Below are 15,918 nucleotides of genomic sequence, written 5' to 3' on the forward strand. Positions count from 1 at the left end.
TATCCAGAACGGGTGGCGCTTCTCGATAGCACTGCCAGCCCTGGGATCTCTGGAAGTTGTCCATAGGTCCCGGCCCGAAGGTCGTCTTAAACAGGCGGGTCAGGTATTCCTCGTCGACGCCCAGGTTCGCCCCGAGATCGTCGTCGTACCTTCCCTCCACTCATCCACCATAGAATGCGTTAGTTGTGATGCAGTCACTCAAGGTTGACCTGGGGTGTTGGAGTTGCCGGAGAGCAACGCGACACTCGCGGTGCCAATCGCCCTTCCTCGGCCTCTTCTTGATCCACGACTGCAGTTAGGTCATGGAGACGAGCTGCGGGAAAGTGCGCCGCACAAACGGCGACCACACCTGTTCACCGTTGTCTACGTAGAGCCGGAGATGTCGCAGTCTCAGCGCGTGTCTGCTCATCATTAACCACGGCATGTCCAGTCCTTCTTTTAACGGGTGTTGGCAGCAAACGGATCGCCTGACCATCGGAACGCTTCCCTTCCACAAGAAACGGAAGAGAATGCGTCCTAGTTTGGTGATGGTAGGATCAGAACAAGGCACGACGGCTAGATGGTACTAGATGACGGACGCGATGTACATGTCACCACCTCCGCCCGACCTTTTAGGGACAGCTTCCTCTCGGCCCATTGCAGGCGTGAGTGACCACCCTACTCGTTATCTCGTTCCACTTCTTCTCCGTTTGGGGGTCCAGACGAAACCAGACTCCGAGCAACTCCACCGGACCGTCAGTCCAGCGTCTCACGACGGAGGCGCTGGTTGACGGCATGGGCTTGCTTCTCCAGGTGCCGAGCCGCAAGCCCACTGACTTTTCCCGGTTGAAGTCTTTCAGTGTATCGCCGACGAGCTCGATGTGTTTCTAGCAAGATACTATGACGGTGACATCGTCCGCGTATGCAGACACGCTTGTCCTGGATCCCAATTCTCGCGGGATGCCCTTCAGCGTCGCCCAGCTTCTGCAGTAGTGGCTCGAGAGTGAATACGTATAGAAGCCACGGAGGAAGCATCCCTCACAGACCGAACTTTCAATGTCATAAGGTCTCGATAGATGTCCATTTACGCGAATTACCGAACGGATGCCTCTGTACAAAGCAACTATCCAGCAGCGGAACACGGGACGAAAAGCAGCCGCTATGAGGACAGTCTCCAAGTATCAATGGTCTACCCTATCGAATGCTTTGGATTGATCCAAATTGATCAAGGCCCCACCCATGCCAGGTTCCTTAACAACCCAGTCTATGATGTAGCGCATCAGATCAAGGTTGTCATGGATGCTCCGGCACGACACGGAGCACGTTTGCACCTTGTCGACAAGTTTCTCGATGACAAGCGCCAACATCTTGGCTAACACCTTGGCCAAAATTTTCAAGTCTGCATTGAGTAGAGTGATGGGCCTAAAGTTATCTATTACGTCCCCCTTATTTGGATGCTTCCGTTTTGGTGCCATTTGCAGTACACAGTTGCCAAGACGACTCCAAATGTTAAGCGCGTGCGTAGACCTTCCAAACCGGGCGATTTGTCCCACGAGCATTCTGCCATCGTATCCTGCACTTCCGCCGCTGTGAGGGCACCTTCGCAGCACCTTGTCTCTCATGTGGAGAGTCGTGGCAGGCTGTGCAGATAGGCACTAAGGTCTACCCTGCGTTCTCGCTCGCCACTCGTCATGAACAGTCGGGCAAAATGCTGTTGAAAGGCCTCACACATTTTACTTGGCTCGCGTAATTCGCGCCCCTGTTCATCTACCAGAGACCGAATGGTGGCTTTGTTGCCCTGTTGCACCTCCTCACCCAGGCAGATATATATATATATATATATATATATATATAGACAGATAGATAGATAGATAGATAGATAGATAGAGAGACAGACAGATAGATAGAGAGACAGACAGACAGACAGATAAATTAAGAAATGCATAAACCTATACATATATACATATTTTATATTTGTTTTTCTTTACGTAACTCAGTATTTTGAGTGGGGGCCATATTGTGGAATCAGCTTTAAGTTTTCAGTCGAACATACCAAACCCAGTAATTTTTAAGCCTGACACTCATTCTATCGATACACTTTGCCGCATCGCTAAGTGAGAGGGACATTCACAACGATTGTCAAGCGATACTTGGACAATTAAAGATGCGAAAATTCACATCAGCGTTCACTCATATAGCATAATATAATATATACATACATACATACATACATATATATATATATATATATATACATATATATATATATATATATATATATATATATATATATATATATATATATGACAGGCTTCTTTCAGTTTCTATCAGCAAAATTTACTGGCAAAGTTTTCGTCAGCCCTAGACTATCTTTGAAGTCACTTAAACAATTTACCGCTTTGTGGGACTCATCTTGGAAAAATGCACCTACACACACACACACACACACACACACACACAAACACACACTAATGCACGCACACACACACACACACACGTGTTGTTGGCACTCCGTCGCTTACGACGTCGAGGGTTCCAGTTGATCCGATCAACGGAACAGCCTGCTCGTGAAATTAACGTGCAAGTGGCTGAGCACTCCACAGACACGTGTACCCTTAACGTAGTTCTCGGGGATATTCAGCGTGACACAGTGTGACAAGGCTGACCCTTTGAATTACAGGCACAACAGAAATAGGAAGTAAGAGTGAGAGAAAGTTGTGGTGAAAGAGTACAGCAGAGTTCGCCACCATCCCCTGCCGGAGCTTCGTGGAGCTTTTAGGTGTTTTCGCTCAATAAACACTCACAACGCCCGTTCTGGGGATCGAAACCGCGATCCTATGACCGCGAGTCCGCTACCCTAACCACTGGGCCATTGCGCCTCCACACACACACACACACACACACACACACACACACACACACACACACACACACATATACAGGCGGAAACCAACAATTCCAAGAAAACAATTAAATTGAAAAGCATCCATATTATTTTAATGCAAATGAAGTCGAAAAACGAGTTTGTTTACACACACACACACACACACACACACACACACAACCGTGATGGGCGTGCTTGGCGTGCTTGGCGTTCCTGTTTGTGCAGTTGTTTTGCATAAGTGGTCGTCTGTTCTCACCGGTCATCTTTTACCTGACAATGGAGTAGTTTTGCTTCCGTATTGCTGGACAATAGAAGATAACGGACCTCTGTTCTTTTTTGATTTCACCTCCCGGATTCGATGACATCAACACTTCTTTGGTGCCAATGAAATTGCAGAGAAGGGTGTAGATAATTTGTTATAAATGTGAGAGTGTCTTAGTAGAGATGTGACAGAGCTTGGCCGATTGTGCAACGGGACTGTTCCAAATCTGTTCCTTCTGATATTGGAAGCTGTCCGTGTGTCAGTAAATAGGGGGAGCACCGAGAAGAAAATAACAGCTATGAAGAACCTCGTTCTTTTCTTATTTGTTTTCGTTGTTGGTCTTTGGGTGACTGAAGGACAGCGGGTAATTAATGAGTCAGTGGTGACTAAAGGACCGTCCGTGAATAGTGAAGGACTGAGTGTGACATTAGGGGACAAAGACCCGTCAGTAAGTAATGTTTCATCGGAGAATGAGGAACAAGAAGAGAGTGTTGCAGGATCAGACGATGAAGGAGAGTCAGAGGGTGGAGAGGAATCAGAGGGCGACGGACTCTCGGTGGATGACGAGTCGTCGGAGGACGGTGAAGACGAGTCAGTGGATGGAGAAGAGTCAGTGGATGAAGAGGAGTTAGAGGGTGAAGACTCAAACAATGGAGGAATATGGGTGGTTGACGACGACTCAGTGAACGAAAGCGAGTCACTGGACGGGGTCGAGTCACTGGATGAAGTCGAGTCAGCGGATGAAGACACGAACAATGGAGGACTATCAGTGGGTGACGATGAGTCAGTAGACGAAGACGAGTCAGTGAACGAAGAGGAGACAGTGGACGGTGACGAGTCAGTGGATGAAGTCGAGTCAGCGGATGAAGACACGAACGATGGAGGACTATCAGTGGGTGACGACGAGACAGTGGACGAAGACGAGTCAGCCGATGAAGGAGATTCCGAGAGTGAAGATGAACCAGTGACTGAAAGTCCCTTACTGAATAATGGAACGTCGGTTTATAACGAAACACTTGATTCTGGAAACTCAACAACAGAAGGAGAAAGTCTTGCTGTGAGGAGAAGTCGGTAAGTTAATGTTTCATTCCACCCAATTTCACATCGCCACTTTCCTCTTGGGTACTTCTTGTGTTTTTTACGCTTTTATTAAATAATTGGACCGTGTTTATGTCCATGTGATGTTTTAAATGTTTTAGTGAAAAGAGAGGAGTAGAGACCGTAGCTCTGCTCGGAGCCTCTGATATTGGTGGGAAACAATGGGTGAGGTGGCGCTTGCCCTAACGATTGCAACAGAATGGACTCAGAGTACCTGAATTACCCCAGCATTTGTAATTTTCTTCTCTTCTTTAATATTTCATGAGGTATTCTTTTCTACCCTAGGCACAAGGGCCGAAATTTTGGTGGTGGCGTGGGGACCAGTCGATTAGATCGATCCCAGTACGCAACTTCTATTTAATTTATCGACCCCGAAAGCATGAAAAACAGAGTCGACCTCGGCGGAATTTGAACTTAGAACGTAAAGACGAAATACCGCGAAGCATCTCGCCCGGCGTGCTAACGTTTCTGCCAGCTCGCAGCCTTAATATGATGAGATATCGACATACGACTGGGCAGATGATCTCTTTAAAAGGGCTTGACCTGTTTTCCTGGAGCCTTACAACAATATCGGGTCCGTTGTGTTTAATCCGGGCTGCTGATTCTATTGAGATGTTCCACTAACATAAGTCTGGATACATTCTGGTTCTGGAGCGTCAATCTTGAATAAGCCAGATTCCTGTAACCAAGCTACGAACCTCAATGGGCCCAAATAATTCTGTTCTAGATGATAATGATAATTAGTATTATTTCAAATTTCTTCCACAAGGGCAGCTTGAGGGAGGTGAGGACGAGTCGATTACATGAAGTCCAGTGTTTTATTTTATCGATGCTAAAAGGATGAAAGCAATGTCGACTTCGGCGGAATTTGATCTCAGAACGTAGCGACAGGTCAAATATCGCTAAGCATTTCGTCCAGCGTGCTAACGATTCTGCCAGTTCGCCGTCTTAATACTAATTTTGTCTACTATAGGCACAGGGCCTGAGAGACATACCTCTAAACTTCGCGACATTCCTGTAGATGTCTGAAGAAATACGGCTGCCCTGCTTCTATCGCAGGATAAACAGGTACCTGTCTGGAAGCAATCTCGTCACTACAATTCACATCCAGGACCATCAACTTGCCTTCTGGATCCAGAAAGATAGTCTTTATCTTGAGATCCATGCTTCTACGGATCAACACCGCCGTTCAACCTCCCATTTCATGTTGACATGGAGATAAATACTTCTCGTATCCCACGAAAGATGGCAAGAAAGCTTGTGGGTCGGAGAGTCTAGTTTCACTGATGGTGATTACATCGACCCTTAGTGACCTAAGGTCGTTGAGTAGGTGGCCTTGTTTCCAAGGCGATCCCATGCCAAGTGCATTTCTACGGTTCACTCAGACCAAGAGTCACGTTAGATCAAAGCTTAGAAGCAGAGAAGGCTACTTTGATTTAGTGTGCGAAAGGAGGGGACGGATGTTCCGTTCTCACAAATCTGTGTGGATGTTTCCACGAGCAGTTCTTTGTATATTCGTCTATTTATGTCTCTGGAAAACCCCTATTCCTTCAAGGGATTTTATTTTGATACTGTTATATGTGTTTGTATGTATATGTATATATGTATATATGTTTATACACATACAGACACACGTACACACACACACAAACACACACTCACTTATATATTCGTCGATTCTTTTTTCCAGGGGATTATGTCGAGTGAGATGTTATAAAACCGTGACCTACAAAAAGTCCCGAAGAAGCTGGTGTTGGTTCTTGAGACGGTGTACAAAATACAGGTAAATACGCAGCCACCTTTCCGGATTTTCTATACAAAGTAAACTTTCAATATAACGGCATCCATAATAACGTAAAACCTAAGCTAACGGCATTTTACTCCTCCCTTCATATATACATTTTCATTCATCTAATTATTCAATGAGTTATTTATTTACCCGAATATGGTCACAAGTAAAATGTAGAAGTTAATACTGTGATGTCTTGTATAATTGAAATCTGTATTTCTTTTTGAATTCACTCTCGCTACTATGCGTGCAACACACACACGCACACACACACGCACACACACACACACACACACACACACACACACACACACACACACACACACACACACACACAACACACACACTCACATACACTAACACACGTCTATATTTGTTTCTGAATTCCCGTGACGAGCACTGGTATCTGAGTCCATAATGTATACTAATCTGTTGTATACGTGTGGGTGTATATATATATATGTGTATATATATATATATATATATATATATATATATATATATATATATATATATATATATATATATATATATATATATATATATATATATATAAACAAATATTAAATGAGTATATGCATATATACGTACAGGAATATGCATACCGACATCCACCTGTATGTATAGGTGCATATCTGGGTACAGGACATTGCAAACAAAACGTAGACGAGAAAACACGCAAGCCACATAGAGAACATTCTTCTTCATCAGCTACCCCCGTTTTAACACCGGCGTTTCGAAGAGCTGAGCAGGACGCATCGTTAAAACGGCTCTTCCCATGGACCGCAGATTAAATTTGTATACACAAATTAAACCTTGCCATGGAGGAATGTAGTGGCGGATAAGCGTAGCGTGGTTGTATGGTAAGAAGCTTACTTCCCAACCACGTGGTTCCGGGTTTAGTGCAACTGCGTTGTGAGTGTCTCCTAAGATAGCCTCAGGCCGACCCAATCCTTATGAGTGGATTCGGTAGACGGAAACTTAAAGAATCCCGTCGAATATCTATACGTACACACACACACACACACACACACACACACACACACACACACACACACACACACACACACACACACATATATATATCTCTGTGTGTCTGTGCTTGTCCCTCACCACCGCCATCGCTTGACAACCGGTGTTGGTGTGTTACGTCCCTGCATCTTAGTAGTTTCTCAAAAGACACCGACAGAATATGTTCTAGGCTTGACCGCACTCAAATAACTGAGACAAGTAAACGAATGATGTAATGAATGCACCTATATCTATGCGTTCAGATTATTGCGAAGTGGCATAGCGTTGCGTTTAATTATTTTTACGTATACAGCCTGACATAAATCCACACGTGTTTCAACTGCATCGATTAGTAACCGTTGCAATTACACCCCTACTATATTGCTGGTGCACTTCCTTCAGGGTCTTCTCCTTAATATCCCTTGATTTATGTCTTTAAAGTCCTTCGTTTATTTACTCTGCGTTGTATGATGTAAAGTTGTTGGAGAATTTAGACGCGAAATGTTTTCAATTCAAGTTTTGATTGGCTAATCTCTTATAGTCCGTCATTTCAAAACATCCTGTTGTTTAAATGTTTATTAGTTAATTATACTGAACAAATATGAATTTTCTCATGTGCAAGCATCCCGAAGCTTGTTCCAGTCTACAATTTATTGTATTGCCTTTAGATGAAGAAAAATCTAGTGAAATTCTTCTAAGCATAAATCACATTGTTTAGTTCCAGGTCTGTGTGGTTTTGCAGTGGAAATTAATTCCCAATCGATTGTATAGTGTTTTGTTTTTGTCTTTACTCGACCAGATTAGTTTACTAAGACTCTCTTATTATTATCTCCAAATGAACTGAAATAATTTGCCAGTCTCCTCTTGAATATTAATGAAGTCGCATAAATAAGTATTCATTACCCTCACTTATTTATATCTTAATATTTCGCTTGGGCATACCGAAAATAACAACATGGTGTAAAACTCAAGATAGGTTTGGACCAGAATTCAATGGTAGATGAGGGTAGAATGGTAATAGAAATGACACCGGAAAAACAAAGCTTATGTAACGAACTTCATTAGCTAAGAACTGTTTCTGCAATAGAATGTGGTGCAATCTTAGTTGAGTACCAGTATATCATCCTCTAGCTTCATCAGAGCCTTCAATATGAAATGCACTTTATTTAGGAAAATAACATTTTCAGAACATACAGGTGTATATTCTGAAAATGTAACTTGTGTGTGTGTGTGTGTGTGTGTGTGTGTGTGTGTGTGTGTGTGATTGTCTGAAATTACCATCACTGCGTTCTGGTTATATATCCAATTATTCTATCCTTCTCTCATTTAACAGGACGGCTTTCAGGAGAATTCGTACAACCTGTCTCAGATGCTGTAGAGGATGGATCGGCACGCCTGGAAGGTGCAAAGGTAAGAATATGTTTTCAGTACTGTCCAGATGTACTCTGTGGATAAGGCCTAATTTTTTTTTTATATATATTTTATATCTTATATCCAAATATAATGACCAATAGCCTCGTTTGAAATTTCCATTTTTTCATATCACAATCCTTTGAAGAAAAGCAGCGCTATTTCATCTATTTTTTTTTTTCTGTTTTATATTCTAATATATGCAAATGAGTATCGTGACGTCTTCTTTCCAACATATTTGATTAGTTCACGTCCATTTTGATGTTGTATATCATCCCTTTTTCACAGGGAATAATCTGAGAAAGGTCTGTCTTCTTTCTCTGTCAAAGGAAGATGATGCATATCCCTTATTCTACAACAGGCGCAAGGCCTGATATTTTGGGGTAGGCTGGGTCAGTCGATTACATCGACCCTAATAATTCAATGCTACTCATTTCATCGACTCCGAAACGATGGATTCCAACGTCGACATTGGCAGAGTTTGAACTCAGAACAAAGAAATAACGCTAAGAATTTTGTCCGGCGTGTTCACGACTCTGCCAGCTCACCGCCTTAATAACAACTACAGTGATGATGATGATGATGATGATGATGATGATGATGCAGTGCCAGGCAGTGGCTCTCATGGCTTCTGATCTTAATTGATTGGAAGTGTTATCATGTACATTGTTTTGTCTTGGTATAAAAGATGGTCTACAGCAAATATTCTGCTTAATACCACAGATTTGCTTGTCAGTTGTTTGACCTTAACCAGTTGAGCATGTCCCTTGGTGGCTGACGATATGTGCATCTCTGATCATGAGCAGAAGTTGTAGGGGAGCGTCATAGCCATGTGTTGAGAGGAATTCTTTGGAGTTTGAATAATTCACCTTTGGAAACATGGGTGTTTTGCTCAACATCCTTAAACAAACCTTATTCAGGGACCTTTTGAGCGGGATGAGCTACTCGACCTGAAGAAAATTCTAACTGGGCCCCCACCTGCAAGGTCATGCGCTGTTTATCCTGATATGAGATCACCATGTTGTACATGTATGGTTGTGATGCATGTGCCTGGTGTACCCTTATCAGACGGGTAGTCATGATGGGTATAATGAGCTTCGTATATTTTACCCCAGTGTCACTTTGATGGCATGCACTGCTCTCTCACTCAATAATAATAATAATAACAATAACAATAATAATTTTAATAGTAATAATAATAATAATGATAATGATAATTGTAATGATAATAATAATAATAATCCCTTTTACTATATGCACAAGGCCTGACATTTTGGGTTGAGGGCTAGACGATTACATCGACCCCACTGTTTCAGTGGTACTTAATTTATCGACCCTGAAAGGATGAAAGGCAAAGTCAACCTCGGAGCTATAAAATATACACAAATCATAAAATCTCTGTGATTGGCACTAATTGGTTATATCAACCACAGTGCTCATCTGGGACTTCATTTATCGACCCCGAAACGATGAAATGCAAAGTCAGCCTTGGCGGAATTTGAACGCAGAACATAAAGACGGACGAAATGCCGCCAAACATTTTTCTCGGCGTGCTAACGATTCTGCTAACGATGGTGATAATGATGATGATGATGATGATGATGATGATGATGATGATGATGATGATGATGATGATGATGATGATAGAATTCTGATTGTTTCTTGTAATATTTTTTCTTCTACTTTCCAGCCGTCGGATCATGCAGATGGAATCGGTGCGGGAGAAATGGTAGATGCGTCAGGAGAGGAACATCTTTCACTTGTCTCTGCAGACGAGGCTATTATTTCAATAGAAGAACATGTGTTGGTAAGTAAAAGACAAACAACAGCGACAACAACAATATACACACGTATATCTATAAGCAATTGGCTAGGAGATAATAATAATGATGATAATAATAATAATAATAATAATAATAATAATAATAATAATAATAATAATAATAATAATAACCAGAAAGCATCATACTCAGTAACAAAGCAGGCAAAGGAATATCTAAGTGAGTTCCAAATACAACAAATTCTAAAATTAGACGAACTAGAAACAAGCACAGAAAAAGTTAGGCGTACGAAAACCCGTGAGAAAACTGCTGCCTTAGATATTCTTATTGATAAATGGCAAGAAAAATTTCTCAATGGCAAATACCCAAAGAGAGCAAATAATGTTGATGTTGACAAAGTCCTTAGCCATCAATGGTTAATGGCTTGTGGCTTAAAATCAGAAACTAAAGGGTTTATCATAGCAGCCGACGATCAATGCCTACCTTCAAGGAACCACCGGGCTAACATATTAAAGAAGCGCAGTAGTGCAACATGTCGTGTATGTCAACAACGAATTGAAACCATTGATCATGTTGTCTCCATGTGCAGTCTTCTTTAGCTTGATAGAGCTGCACAGTATATTCTTTTGTTTTCTTAAACATTCTCTAGAAGAATACTGTATATAAGTGTTATACACATGCAATAACTTTGTTTTACTTTGCAGACAGAAACGAATGCAGATGGAAATATCGGTGTGGGAGATACGGGAGATGCATCAACACACCAGGATCCTATAGATGTGTCTGTAAACGAGGTTTCCGTTTCAATGGGAGAACATGCGTTGGTAAGTAAAGCACAACAACAACAACAGCACTCGTTTATGTATAAGTAATAATCTTTTCTACTCTAGGCAAAAGGCCTGGAATTTCGGGGAGAAGTAAATAGATTCCATCGGCCCCAGTACTTAACTGGTATTTAATTTATCGGCCCCAAAATGATGATAGGCAAAGTCGACCTCGGTGAAATTTGAACTCAGAACGTAGCGACAGAGGAAATACCTGCACGCTAACGACTCTGCAAGCTCGCCACCTTTATGATAATAATAATAATAATAATAATAATAATAATAATAATAATAATAATAATAATAATAATAATAATAAAGAAATGGCTACTGTTGAAGAAAGGAAGGTTGAAAAGGGAGAAAGTTTGTTAGTAGCAGCACAAGATCAAACGTTAAGGACTAATTGGATAAAAGATAGAAAAAATAACCAATTAGATTCCCAATGTAGCCTATGCAAATCAAAAGAAGAAAGCATTTCTCATATAGTAAATGAATATAGCATAATGGCAGAGAAAGAATACAAGAAAATACATGACATCCTCGGAAGAGTAATCCATTCGGAGTTGTGTAGAAAACTAGGATTTTTAACATGCAGACAAATGGTATGAACATGAACCTAGAAAAGTATTAGAAAGTAAGAAATATAAGATGTTGTGGGACTTTAATATTCAAACTGACAGAGGAATAGAAGCTGGAGGGCCTGATTTGGTAGTAGCAGATAAAGAGAATAGAAAGTACCAGAATTATTGATTTTGAAGTCTCAAATGACGAAAAACTCGAAATGAAAGGAATAGAAAAAATAGCGAAGTACCAGGACCTAGACATTGAATTACAAAAACTGTAGAAAGTGGTGGTAAAAATGTATCCCAATAGTTATAGGTGCATTGGGAACAATCCCTAAAGATCTGAAAGGATGGTTGGAGGAAATAGGCATAAAACCCAGTTTATTACAGCACCAGAAAACCGTGTTATGAGGGACAGCTAAGATACTTAGGAGGGTTATTGGTATTTAAGGCTGCTTGTAGGCCCCTGTTAGGGTCTTTTCGTTCCCAACAGTCTGGTCTGTTTTATGTATATGAGTAATAATAATAATAATAATAATAATAGTAATAATTTCCAATTTTGCTTCCGGGGTAGTAATTTTGGGGGCGGGGATAAGTAGATCACATCGACCCCAGTGTTCATCTGGTACTTATTAAATCGACCCCAAAATGATGAAAGGCAAAGTCGACGTCTGTTGTGTTTGAACTTAGAACGTAAAGATGCGGTTGAAATGCCGCCGGTGTGGTAACTATTCTGCCATTATGATGATGCTGATGATGATGGAATTCTGATTGTTTCTTGTAATATTTTTTCTTCTATTTTCCAGCCGTCGGATCATGCAGATGGAATCGGTGCGGGAGAAATGGTAGATGCGTCAGGAGAGGAACATCTTTCACTTGTTACTGCAGACGAGGCTATTATTTCAATAGAAGAACATGTGTTGGTAAGTAAAAGACAAACAACAGCGACAACAACAATATACACACGTATATCTATAAGCAATTGGCTACGAGATAATAATAATAATAATAATAATAATAATAATAATAATAATAATAATAATAATAATAATAATAATAATAATAATAATAATAATAATAATAATAATAATAATAATGATGATGATGATAATAATAATAACCAGAAAGCATCATACTCAGTAACAAAGCAGGCAAAGGAATATCTAAGTGAGTTCCAAATACAACAAATTCTAAAATTAGACGAACTAGAAACAAGCTCAGAAAAAGTTAGGCGTATGAAAACCCGTGAGAAAACTGCTGCCTTAGATATTCTTATTGATAAATGGCAAGAAAAATTTCTCAATGGCAAATACCCAAGGAGAGCGGATAGCGTGGATGTTGACAAATCCCTTACCCATCAATGTTTTCTGTCTTCTGGCTTAAAATCAGAAACTGAAGGGTTTATCATACCAACCCAAGATCAATGCCTACCTACAAGGAACCACCAGGCCAACACATTAAAGAACGGCAGTAGCCCAACATGTCGTTTATGTCATCAACAAAATGAAACCATTGATCATGTTGTCTCCATGTGCAGTCTTCTTTAGCTTGCAGAGTATCTCAACAGGCATGCTAGAGCAGCACAATATATTCACTGGGTAATTTGCAAAAACCTGGACCTGTCCCATTATAAAAACTGGTGGTAACACAAACCACCTCCAGTGCTTGAAAATGATCACATCTCACTCCTCTGGAACTTCACCATTCAAACTGACAGAAAGATAGATGCGAATAGGCCAGACATCATACTGAAAGACTTCAAACAAAAATCATGCCTCCTCATTGATATGACTGTCCCAATCGATATAAACGTATCTGTCAAGGCCTAGCAAAAACTGAGCAAGCATAAAGCTCTTGAAATAGAAATTGGCAAAATGTGGAACCTTAAGACAATAACAATACCTGTTGCCATAGGGGCCTTAGGATTGATAGCAAAACGAACTGATTGCTAGCTAGCTCAGATACCAGGAAACCCCGACATGGCCGAAATCGAAAAGATAGTGCTCATGGGAACTGCCTATATCCTACGTAAAATACTGTCTATGTGATCTCAAATTTTAACACAAACATAATATTCTTAAGGTTTCTTAAACATTCTCTAGAACAATATTATGTGCAATACCAAATATATGGCACCCTAGGCATGACACCAATATGATCTTCTAACTTGTTGTCTCTTGAGGTCTCTGGGTGAGACTTGGAGCCAAAAAATGCAATGCAAAAGTCAAACATAATAATAATAATAATAATAATAATAATAATAATAATAATAATAATAATAATAATAATAATAATGATGATGATAATAATAATAATAATAATAATAATAATAATAATAATAATAATAATAATAATAATAATGATAATAATAATAATAATGGGACCTATATACACTGGAAGCTATGCCAACACTATGGAATAACAACAGAAAAAAGATGGTATAAACACACGCCAGAAAAGGTCACAGAAAACGAGAAAGCAACCATACTCTGAGATATGCCAATACACACAGATAGAGAAATTAAGGCAAATAGACCAGATATAGTTGTCAAAGATCATGAAGAAAAAAAATGCTTTCTAATTGATGTATCAATACCAGCAGATGACAACGTTTCTCGAAAAGAAATGGAAAAACTTTCAAAATACAAAGACCTGGAAATAGAGATAACTCGAATGTGGAGTCTAAAAACAGAAACAATTCCTATCATAGTAGGTGCCTTAGGTATAATGAAAAAATACTCAGACAAATACATAACAAAAATACCAGGACTTACAAATATATATAACATACAGAAAATTGCACTACTAGGTACTGCACACATTCTACGCAAAACACTTTCAATACAGTAAACATAAGAGCACCACAGCAAACCACAGCACATACCCAAGGCGCACAGAGCTGCGCTCGGTAGTGAAGTGAAAGCACGTTATAAAAATAAAACTACTGAACAATAATAATAATAATAATAATGATGATGATAATAATAATAATAATAATAATAATATTAATAATAATAATAACAACAACAACAACAACAACAGCAACAATAATAATAATAATAATAATAATAATAATAATAATAATAATAATAATAATAATAATAATCTTTGCTGTAGGCTAATGTCACGAACTTTGGGGAATGGGACTTGTCGATTACATCAACCCCAGTGTATAACTGGTGCTTATTTCTTCGACCCACCCCCATAATAATGCATCTGGTTTATATACATGTAATTACGTGCAATAAACCTGTTCTCATTTGCAGATATTAACGAGTGCAGAAGGAAGTATCGATGCGGTAGATATGGGAAATGCGTCAACAAAATAGGGTCCTACAAATGTTACTGTAAACGAGGGTTCCGTTTCAACGGGAGAACATGTGTTCGTAAATAAAGCACAGCAACAACAACAACGACAACGACCACAACAAAACGTGTAAGTATAAGCAATTGGCTTGAATTCTTTGGGGTTTGGATAATTCACCTTTGGAAACGTGGGTGTTTCGTTTAACATCCTTGAACAACCCTTATTCAGGGAAAATTGTGAATACGATAGGCTACTCGACCCGAAGAAAATTCTAACCGGGCCCCACCAGCAAGTTCGGGTACTGTTTACTTTGATATGGACTATTAAAATGAGCGTTTCTTGTCTTCACCTCATGAACGCAAGAGTATAATAAACCTTTTCCTGGGATACTCCATTTCTATAGCGTTTGCTTCTTACATTGTTGTATATTGTTACATATTTTTATTCTTACTTATATTTATTGATTTCCTCCTTATTTTCAGGTATCGGCTAATTTCAACTAATTTTAAAATATTCACAGCAGGACATCTCTGTCGGTCACATTCCTAGCAAGACGTCTCGCCTCTCGTTGATCTCCGTATGACCGACATCACCATTTATTGCCAGGTTATCTTCGCTCAAGTTTACGGAAAAGACGATGCCACCATCCAAATATGTCACTTACATCTTTATATTATATTAACATAAATTAGTTTCCTCTGATCATTTTATTAATTCAATATATTAAGTAATGAATAAAAGGGTATTTTAATGAAAAACATCGTTTGTCTCTCTCTTATTGAGTAATATTTCGACGTTTGCTCTACTTCAATTTCAAGCACACACACACACACACACACACACACACACACACACACACACACACACACACACACACACAAAGATATATATATATATATAAATGTGTGTGTATGTGTGTGTGTGTATGTGTGTGTGAGTGTTAGTGTGTGTATGAGTGTCTTTCTATGTGCTTAAATGTATTTATATAGATAGATATATACAAAAATGCG

At 39.9% G+C, this 15,918-nt stretch overlaps 1 protein-coding gene across 1 annotated transcript; it reads left to right on the forward strand.

The window, feature by feature from the left end:
• The first annotated feature begins 3,290 nt into the window (after window positions 1-3,290).
• LOC106879788 (uncharacterized) lies at window positions 3,291-15,666 on the forward strand. Its single transcript, XM_089345300.1, has 8 exons — window positions 3,291-4,196; window positions 5,914-6,006; window positions 8,357-8,433; window positions 10,124-10,240; window positions 10,919-11,038; window positions 12,408-12,524; window positions 14,868-15,037; window positions 15,391-15,666. The coding sequence occupies exons 1-7, from the start codon at window positions 3,424-3,426 to the stop codon at window positions 14,993-14,995; spliced, it is 1,425 nt and encodes a 474-aa protein (XP_089201426.1). The 5' UTR covers window positions 3,291-3,423; the 3' UTR covers window positions 14,996-15,037; window positions 15,391-15,666.
• The last annotated feature ends 252 nt before the right edge of the window (window positions 15,667-15,918 follow it).

The sequence above is a fragment of the Octopus bimaculoides genome, chromosome 29 (genome assembly GCF_046866305.1).
Source record: "Octopus bimaculoides isolate indiv1 chromosome 29, ASM4686630v1, whole genome shotgun sequence".
Taxonomy (NCBI): domain Eukaryota; kingdom Metazoa; phylum Mollusca; class Cephalopoda; order Octopoda; family Octopodidae; genus Octopus; species Octopus bimaculoides.